This window comes from Merops nubicus, unplaced genomic scaffold (genome assembly GCF_000691845.1).
Source record: "Merops nubicus isolate BGI_N331 unplaced genomic scaffold, ASM69184v1 scaffold8726, whole genome shotgun sequence".
Classification (NCBI taxonomy): domain Eukaryota; kingdom Metazoa; phylum Chordata; class Aves; order Coraciiformes; family Meropidae; genus Merops; species Merops nubicus.
The window spans coordinates 31,428-40,746 of NW_008614291.1; the positions used below are offsets into that span (position 1 = coordinate 31,428).

Genomic DNA, 9,319 nt, shown 5'->3' on the forward strand with positions numbered 1-9,319 from the left:
GCAGCCTTCCAGTACTTAGCATGGGCCTACAGGAACGATAGGGAGCTACTCTTCATCGGGGAGTGCAGCAATAGCATGAGGAGGTAACAGCTTTAAAGTTATAGAGGGTAGATTTAGATTAGAAGTAAGGAAGACTGTCCTTCACTGTGAGGGTGCTGAGGCACTGGAACAGGTTGCCCAGAGAAACTGTGGTTGCTCCATCCCTGCAAGTGTTCAAGATCAGGTTAGACAGGGATCTGAGCAATCTGGTCTAGCAGAAGGTACCCCTGCCCATGGCAGAGAGGTTGGAACTAGATGATCTTTAAGGTCCCTTCCAACTCAAACCATTCTATGATTCTATGACAGTAATCACTTTTTTTTTTTGTTAAACTCTAAATTTAAAGTCAAATAGTCCCAACTCCTTAAAAAAAGCCAACTAAATAAACAAAAAATATGGTAGGCAAGACAAAAGCATTATTTAGAATTAGCTGAATACACACTTGTTAAAAGTATACTGGGAATTGAAATAGAAGTATGAAGTACACCCATCAGGTTGCATTCCTTTCTAATGTTCATGTTTCTATACAACTTTCCTGGTTCAAACTAGTAACTCACCACCAAAACAAAAAAAAATGACAGTAAAAGGCTCAAACAACTTTCATTCGATCACACAGCCCACTCAGTTAACCACACAGCACTGAAAATACCAGGGCTTTACCTACGTGACAGCCTCGATTATTACAAATCTGGAATCGTGCCAAATTCTGTTCACAGTAACAAAGCATGTAATTCCTTATTATGAAAATAAAATCACAAATTCATTAGAAAAGCAATGGCTAGGCCATTCCATTACAGACCCTCACATTCCACTAAAAATTCAGAGCAGTAGTGCTGATCAAGCAGCAGTCACAAGTGAAGCATTCCTGTATGTATTAGAGAGCATTACTTTTTCAACCCATTCAGAAAGAGAACAACAAAGAGGAAATTTACTAATGCAGTTAAGTGCCACATCCCTACATACCTTGTAATCTGGACGAATGTTTGCAAAATATATGTAAGAATCCACAGCTAGTGCGATTTTCAGTCCACCTCCCTCCCAAGACAAGGCAGATATCTGCTTGCCAGGAACTTTCAGTGTGCGCAAGTGCTTGTTTGAAACAAGGAAAGAAAAAGATTCTGGATTAATCACAGGAAAACCACTCTAAAATATATAAACAACAGTTTTGATAGTTGATGAAAACCCAACATAGATCTTCTTTACAGTACTCCATAATGACTCTCAAATCACAACACACATGCAGACAAAGAGGGAGCTATTTAACAGGCATTACCATAAAGTATTCTTTTGCCTCAGTTCTTGTTTGTCAGAGAAAGAAAAAACAGGACTCAGGGACAGTTCAAACTTTAAAAATAAATAATAGATGTAGAATGATAGTATAAACATTTTTTCCTTTGGTTGGTAATTTGAATCACCTTTATCATTCCAGTTACTAATAAAATAAACACAATAGTACTTACACCTGATATGCCTTGGAAGTTTCATTTATGTTGGAATGATGTACACCACTCTTAATTACAGCTGATAGTTTAAACAAATAAAATCATATAGCTAATCTATGTCAAGAGCATACAATGAACTAGCTGCATAGGTACACAATCTGCAGTGAAGCAATTGACATTTTCCTCTTCTGCATCTCCTTCCAAAAAAAAGGCTATGGCAGGTAGTTAGACATTAATTCACAATTTACATACTAGCAAAGAAATATAACTTCCACCATTTTTTCTATCTTTATTTTGCTGTAGAATTTGAAGTTGAGTAAAGGAAACAATTGAAAAAAAATAATCTTTTCAAAAACTATAACCTTGGTATCACAGAGCACTTGCTTGTGGGAAGCCTACTGTCTGCAAATAATATAGAAGTATGTAATAAAGGATACATGAATCTATTATTTATTCAAAGATTTTGAATACTCTTAGTCTTTTAAAAAAATACAACATTTTACTGAGCAGAACACTGATACTTATGCTTAGATCTAACTTCTCTTTTGAGGGCATAACTTTGTGCCTAAGTAGACTGTTATCAATGAACTTATACACTTGAGTACCTGCTTCATGCCTTTGATCAGAGGCAAATAAAGTTAAACTACTGGTCACATTATTCACAGAAGATACCATCTTCCAAGAAGTTAAGTCTGTATCTGAATATCAGAGCTAGTACAAAGCAATTTTAAATCTAAAGAATTTACTTCTAAACAGCAGATACAGAATCTGGAACACCTGTTTCATTTGATCTGAAGGACAATAGCAACCAGAGACATATCATTATTGCCAGAACCTTTGTTTCCATTTAATGCTTTTAACTAAGGAAACCCCTACAGCTGATGTTGGATTTCAGCCCTTTGCACAGCACAGCTCACAGCCCTGTCTTTACCACAGTTACCCTCAGAGCTGACCAGTGCAAGGGACTGACAAGGGACAAACTTCCTCACACTCCAATGTATAACACTGGTTAATGATCTCCAGAAACATTACTAGGAGGAAAAGCAAAATTACCCAAAATGACCTTGCAAGACAAGAGCAGCACCATGAATGAAAATATCTGAGAAAGTGGCCTCTCAACTGTTGAACATTTAACATCTTATAAAAAAAGACAGGAAGCACAAAAAAACATTTACAAAACAATATCTCCAACAGAGAAATGAAGATTAGAAACAATTTACCTTTTCTGAGGTTTCTGAGCCATCACTTTTACTGATTCCATAAAAACAGAGGGAAGCATTCACTGCTGTATTTCAGACTCCTAATCTAGAAATGCCCAGGTCTCCTATGCAGCCAGTACAGCAGGCAAGTACTTCCACACCTGATACACAGATACTAAGTTACCATCTTAACTGCTGCCTAAGCATTCCAAATTGCTTACTGACTCCAGCCTGAACCCAGGTATCTGAGTTAGGTTTTCAAAGTTAGACACTACACATATCCTATCATTTAGTATTTCTGAAATCCTCTCAGATCTTCATGCCAGTCACTGAAAGGTCTCTGTCATCTTTCCAGATACAGGTGGACATTCCAGATACCTTACAGCATGTAAAACAAACTTAACACTTACATTTTGGCAGTCAAATTCCACATAGACAAGATAAACTAAGATTAAAAAAAAAATAATTATAGAAGTACATCAACTCTTTGTACCTCACCAAACGGAGTATAGAACTGCACAACGTTTACATCTTTATCTTGAGAAGTTGATTTCAGGGAGCCTGCCACTGCCAGTATGCTTCCACAGTGGTTCCACTGAATACATACTACATTCATAGCAGTGTCAATCAAAACAGGATCTAGTTTTTAAGGAAAAAAAAACCATCAAGAATATAAACACACATAGACATTTTGGGTCAAGAGTAGTTCAGTAATTAGCACCCCACGTTTTGTACATACTGTGGTCATTCTCATCTCTCATTATCTGGCATCTTCCATTGTCATAGCAGACAGCCAGGCAAGGACAGTCTGGTTCCACGTAGCCCCCTGCACCATGGTACCAGTGAATCCCAGCGATCCGGAACGCTCCGGCCACGTTCACCAAGCAGCTCAGCTTCATTTTCACCTGGGCAGGAAGGGTTACTCATCTCAAGTCATACATAACATAAATTGTTCTTCTAAATAGGACATCTCTACTAACATCTTGCAAACAATCCAATGTCTATGCCCATCTTCTTCCTGTCCTAAGAACAATTTTCAAATTCTGAATATTTTAAGTTTTTTAAAAGCTTCCTTCTTCAAAGGCAGATCAGACATACAAAGGCATGTATTTGAACTGCAAACAAGTACTTTAATGTTGGCATTTTCATTCCTCAAAAAGTAACTCAAAAAAAAAAACCCACCACCACACTCACAAGGATCCCCACTGGAACTTCCTAATAATTTGCAAAAAAAAAATTTCAAACCATTCAAGACTACAAGATTTTTTTAAAAAAAAAAATCAGCTTTTTGTCTTTTTCTTGATAAAACCAAGCTGATTAGTCCACAGAAATAATTGGAAAAAATAAGTGTCTAAATTAGAACACTAATTAAGGTGAGTTTTCTTTTGCAATAATTAGCCCAGTATATCTGGTAACACCAGTAAGGGCTTTTTCTGAAAGGGAAGAGTGCACCTGGATCACTGGGAGGAGGGCAACGACCTAAGTCATGGGAGGGAGAGGAAGAGAGAGAAAGAGCACAGCCACACATACTGTTGATTAAAGCTCAATGCTGGGGGAGAGCAACACAGTTCAGGAATTTCATTAACTTACAGCATGTGCTACAAACACCATGATACACACAGTATAAGAAAAGAAAGATACAGTGGAGGGTTAAAGAAAAGGAAGTGGGAAGGGTAACAGATGCTTTCTTAGGGAAGGAAAGGAAGAGAACCTTCACCATAATGACATATACAAGTCAAGAAGAACATGGTTCCAAATACAGTGCTTTTTAAGCAGCTGCAGCTGCATAAATCTTGAATAAAAACTTTGTGCACGAGACCTTGTCCAAGCCTCAGTGCTAAAGTCCACCAACTATGAAGTCCACCAACTAAACAAATGAACATGAAATAAATTGAGGAAGGAAGTTTTTATGCCTGTTGAAGTTAACATGTTTATTATACCACCAAAAACTTACAATAAAATTTCCTTGACTGTCATAAATGTGAATCTCTCCGTTTGCCATTCCAAAGAGTAAAATTCTGCTATCAGAGGACCAGGCCACGTGGCACAGGTGGGTTCCTTTCAGGTCCTTTCCCCAAATACGATTGCCTGTAACAGAACATTGATTGTACTGCATAAATATAGCACAAAATCAAAAACAGGATGCAGACTGCCAACGTAAAAACTAAAATAGCTAGATAATGTAAAAGCAACAATTAGAAAGTAACTGTTAATTGTATTTATCTAGAGAAACAGGGCTACTACATACATAACAGTAAAAAAAAAAAAACAACTATGTAAAACCACAGCATCTAGTAGAGCTTAAAGTTTACCATCCACTGATCCAACAATCACAGCTCCATCCTCATACACAATACAAATCTTCTGTCCATCAGCATTCCAGCTCATACTTCGAACAACAGACTTATTTCTGTTGTTAATCATCTCTTCATACCAAGCACCTATTAGTAGCAAATGAAAAACTAAGTTATAATTCTGATTTAATAATCCTCTAGTGGAGTCAAGGTACATGCTAATCACTCTATTCCAAGAGTAAAATTACTCTCCATTAAAAAGATATGCAAATAGGATGATAGTGCCATTTGTTAGCAACATGAATTCCTAAAGTGATTTAAAAAAAAAAAAAATGTAATGCAGAAAAACAAAAAGTTCATAAAATTTACCAAGCAATCAAATGAGTTGTTCCATGAAATGGAGAAACCTGAGAATGCTCTGCTTTTAAGTAAACATGAGACAGTAGGTTACATACGACTCTGCAGTGTAACACAACAAAAAGCTACATAAGCAGCAAGTTTTGGAAAGGAATTAGAAAGGAAGTTGTTCTGCCCATTTCAGTAAAACTCTAATGTTACAGACTGTGCTACAGTGTCCCCAGCTGACACAGATAAAATTGGTGTAAAACCCAGTGTTCAGATGTGAGCCACTTATTTCCAAAAAGAACCTGCCAAATGAGGAATTGGAGGGGGCAGCCCAAGTCCAAGAGGGAGCCTACAGGAAGAGATGTGTGCTCAGGTAAGTTCAGAACCAACAAGAATAGACCAGGAAACATACATGGGTGGAACAACCTGCACTGACAGTGACACGCATGAAGTAACATGCTGGTTCTTTTCCAAAATTAAGAAATGATTAATGCAACAGTAGCACCACATAGGCAGAAAAAAACAATCAAGTGATATTCTTTCTTCCTGAAATGAGAAGCTGAGCTGAGATTTTATTTGATTCCATTTTTCAGTAAACAAAAATCCCCAAGTGAAATTTTTATTTATTTTTTTATTTATTTCCCACATGTATTGGAAAGTGGTTAATTTGACTGAGAGGTTTGCTGGCTTTCAAATGAATTTAAGTGTACCAGACAAGTGCATGTATGGGTGAGAATGTCATGAACAACAAAAGCCAATTTTAGCAATATGCTGGTTAGTCATATCAGTTCACTGCCTTAATTAAACTTCTCTAAAGATTGATTTTATGAAAGCATTTAATTGATGGTATAAGCAGGGTTAAGTTCCTGTAGTTAGACCAATGTCTGTGCTGATGCCACCTAAGGCAGCTCTGCAGAACAAATGCCTTTTTATATGTGACAACCCTAAACAAAAATGTAGATGAGTATTACAATAAAAATTTGGAAATCACTCTAAATCGCTTGTGAGCTTTATAGTCTGCAAAACAAAAAGTCTGAAAAAGAATTGTAAAAAAAAAAAACGCTAAAAAAAGGATTTCTCACGACATGGAATATTATCCCACCCCAAATTTGTCCTGTAGAATACCTTTATACAGCATCCACACAATGATGAGTCCATTTTGATCACTAGTAGTCAGTTTTTGATACTGTTCATTCCATGTCACCACTTGCACAGAGCCTAGAAAATTATTACAGCTTTTTTATTTACATCATTTCAACAAGTTCATAAAAACCACCCCATCCAACTTCAGCAACCTGGGGCTTTGCAGAAATCTGCACTGCTGACTTTGATCTAGTTTTAGCCATTCTTTCTGTATCACTCGTTTCCTTGTTCAAAATTCTGCTGGATGGCTCTGTTTGCTTCTGCATTCACCCACCTGAGTAACAGCCTGCATTGTTTTCACTTTCACACACTACCCTTCTTCTAACCTCTCTAAACTTTGTCTACTATATTGCAGCCTACATACATACACATTCTGTAGCTTGCCAATGAAGGGAAAATGAAAATATATTTAAGAAAGGGATGAGGTTTACTGAACTAACTTGGATTTCTTCAGAAGTAAATGTAAAGCTACCATAGCAGATAAGCAAATCTCATAGACACTATAAAAAAAATAACAAAATAAAAACCAATAGGCTTTTCCTCATCTGTATCACTAGAAAAAATGTTTAAGAACACTTTTAGCCTCATTTCTGATTTTAGCCTATTATACAGACTTTAAAAATATTATTATATGTAGAGTGTAAGAAAAAAATTTTCTCCTTTTTAATTTTAAACCTCAGTAAAACATCACTGTTTCTTTAACTCAGCAATTCCAGCACCAACTGCCTATCGGTTTAGCTTTTCTCTTCTGTTACAAAGTACTCTTCAGCTGTCATCTACCAAGGTAGCATAGGAACAAATGTATGGGAGCAAATGTATCATGATCTTTTATGTAAATACCTAAAAATATATTCTAGTCACATGAAACTGAGTAGCACTTCCACACTAACTGTGCTGAAGTCAAGAGAGAACTCTGCCAGTAGCACTGCACAACAACAAAAGTCCTTCTGTAATATAATGCATCCAACAGTATCACCCACTTAAAATCAGTACTCCCTTCTCAGGATAACAAATGGGGATTAAATAATTTAGAAAAAGCAAAATCTGAGGTAAAACAAAACACAGCTTAGGTTTGTAACATCCAAGTTCACAGACTAAACCTTGTAAAATCCCTAAGTAAACTCTAAATGGTAAGAGGCAGGGCAGAGCATGGTTTGTGCATCACACATGCTCCATCAGCCAGGAGAACTGAGGTAAGGTTTGATTCTTGACCCAGATTCACTCACAGATCATGAAAGATTGACTGTAGGTCTTTCATCAGATAACTTGGTAAAAACAGACAGACAAGCCATTACATACCTGAGGTGAGTACTGACACCCTTTATTTAAGGCTTATAATAAAGAGTTAGAGCAAAATTAGTCTATTAACTTCACAAAATCTTGTGGGTTTTTTAATTCTAATCAGAAGTACATTAAATGCCTCAAGACACTTACCACTATGACCTTCAAGAGTTTGATTCACAGACAGATTGCTAGGAGCTGCAAGTCCCTTGATTTTTGCTTCATCTAAAAATAAAAATAGCTATAAAATAAGCCTAAAAAAAGTATACATATTACTGTGTCTCTATCAATACTGCAGCTCTAATCACTATTTACAGAACTAAAATTATTCACATAAAACTATGTAAATGGTATCTGCAGGATCAGTGTTCCACCCCTCAGTTCAATGTGTTTGCTATTCACATCTGGCACCCAAATTCATATACTCTTTATGGTCTAGCAGTTGTTCAGGGAAAAAAAAAACAACAAAGCAAACAGAAAGTCCCACAACAACTATCACTGTCACATTTTGTCACACACAGAAAAAGGTCTACAATAATTGGAAAATATATTAGATTTTACTTTTCTTGTAACAAAAATAAAATGTACAGCTTTATCCCTAAAATAATGAAGATGCTTTCCTTTGAACATTCTCTACCAGGAAATAATGAAATAAGCCACAAAATAAACTGGAAGTCTATAAAAAAAAAAAAAAAAAACAAGAATGAAATTTATGCCTTAAAAAAAAGAAGCACCAAAGAAAACTCCAGCAGATAAAATAGGTAGAGAAATTACATGTGTGCCATATAAAAGAAACTGGAGGAAAACAGGGGTTTATTCTATGTCCATGCAAATACACCATTATGTACTTACAGATTTAAAAAAAATATGCAATATTATTTAGAAGCTTTTGGAAGGAGTCATGCTTCCAGAATTCTGCATTGTGGTGCATTTTGTTCTTAAAAAAAGGGGGAGTGGGTGTCTCATTTACCTGTTTGTGTTTCTAATTTTAAAACTTTCAGTAATCCATCCTCTCCACCACAGGCTATGAAACCTTGATCCTTATTCCAGGAAACACATCTTAACCGAACATTACCAGGAATCGCAATCTGAAAAACAAACATTTTCTATCTCCATATAGTTCTAAGAGTCATGTTTAATTTTGAAATGCTCTATTCGAATACCTCAAAGAGACCTATAAGAGCACAGAATACAAACTTCTATCAACAGGTCAGTACACGCAAGGAGAGAAAAAGAAGCATCAGTGAAATTGTGCAACACAATGCTTGAAAAAAGGGAACTCTAACAGAGCCAGCCACTAACAGTAACACCAGCACATCCTCAGAGGCGTGCGGAGAGGGCACCTGCTGAAAACACCCTCTGAAGAGCTACGCCCAGACTGCTGGGGAAACGCTGCTGGGGGAACGGGTGAAGGCCAACGGAACCCAAGCCCCGAACCCAAGCCCCAAACCCGGCCGAGAGGGAACGGCAGGACGGAGCAAGGCGGGCCCCCTCAGCGCCCCTGCCCCGGCTTCCCCCCGCGCCCAAGGAGCACCTTCTTGCACAGGTAGATGAACATCGCGGCGGAGGGGCGGGCGA

The 9,319-nt window shown here is 37.2% G+C and overlaps 1 protein-coding gene across 2 annotated transcripts in view; it reads right to left on the minus strand.

Annotated features, from left to right (window-relative positions):
• Nucleotides 1-9,299, minus strand: part of WDR35 (WD repeat domain 35) — a 40,202-nt gene extending 30,903 nt beyond the window's left edge. For both annotated transcript variants that reach the window (XM_008942171.1, XM_008942170.1), the window contains exons 1-9: nucleotides 9,276-9,299; nucleotides 8,712-8,829; nucleotides 7,895-7,966; nucleotides 6,443-6,535; nucleotides 4,991-5,119; nucleotides 4,633-4,766; nucleotides 3,418-3,583; nucleotides 3,172-3,317; nucleotides 1,001-1,126 (exon numbers count right to left, since the gene is read on the minus strand). In XM_008942171.1, coding sequence (XP_008940419.1) covers nucleotides 1,001-1,126; nucleotides 3,172-3,317; nucleotides 3,418-3,583; nucleotides 4,633-4,766; nucleotides 4,991-5,119; nucleotides 6,443-6,535; nucleotides 7,895-7,966; nucleotides 8,712-8,829; nucleotides 9,276-9,299 — 1,008 coding nt within the window. The remainder of the gene's footprint in view (nucleotides 1-1,000; nucleotides 1,127-3,171; nucleotides 3,318-3,417; nucleotides 3,584-4,632; nucleotides 4,767-4,990; nucleotides 5,120-6,442; nucleotides 6,536-7,894; nucleotides 7,967-8,711; nucleotides 8,830-9,275) is intronic.
• Nucleotides 9,300-9,319: the final 20 nt, after the last annotated feature.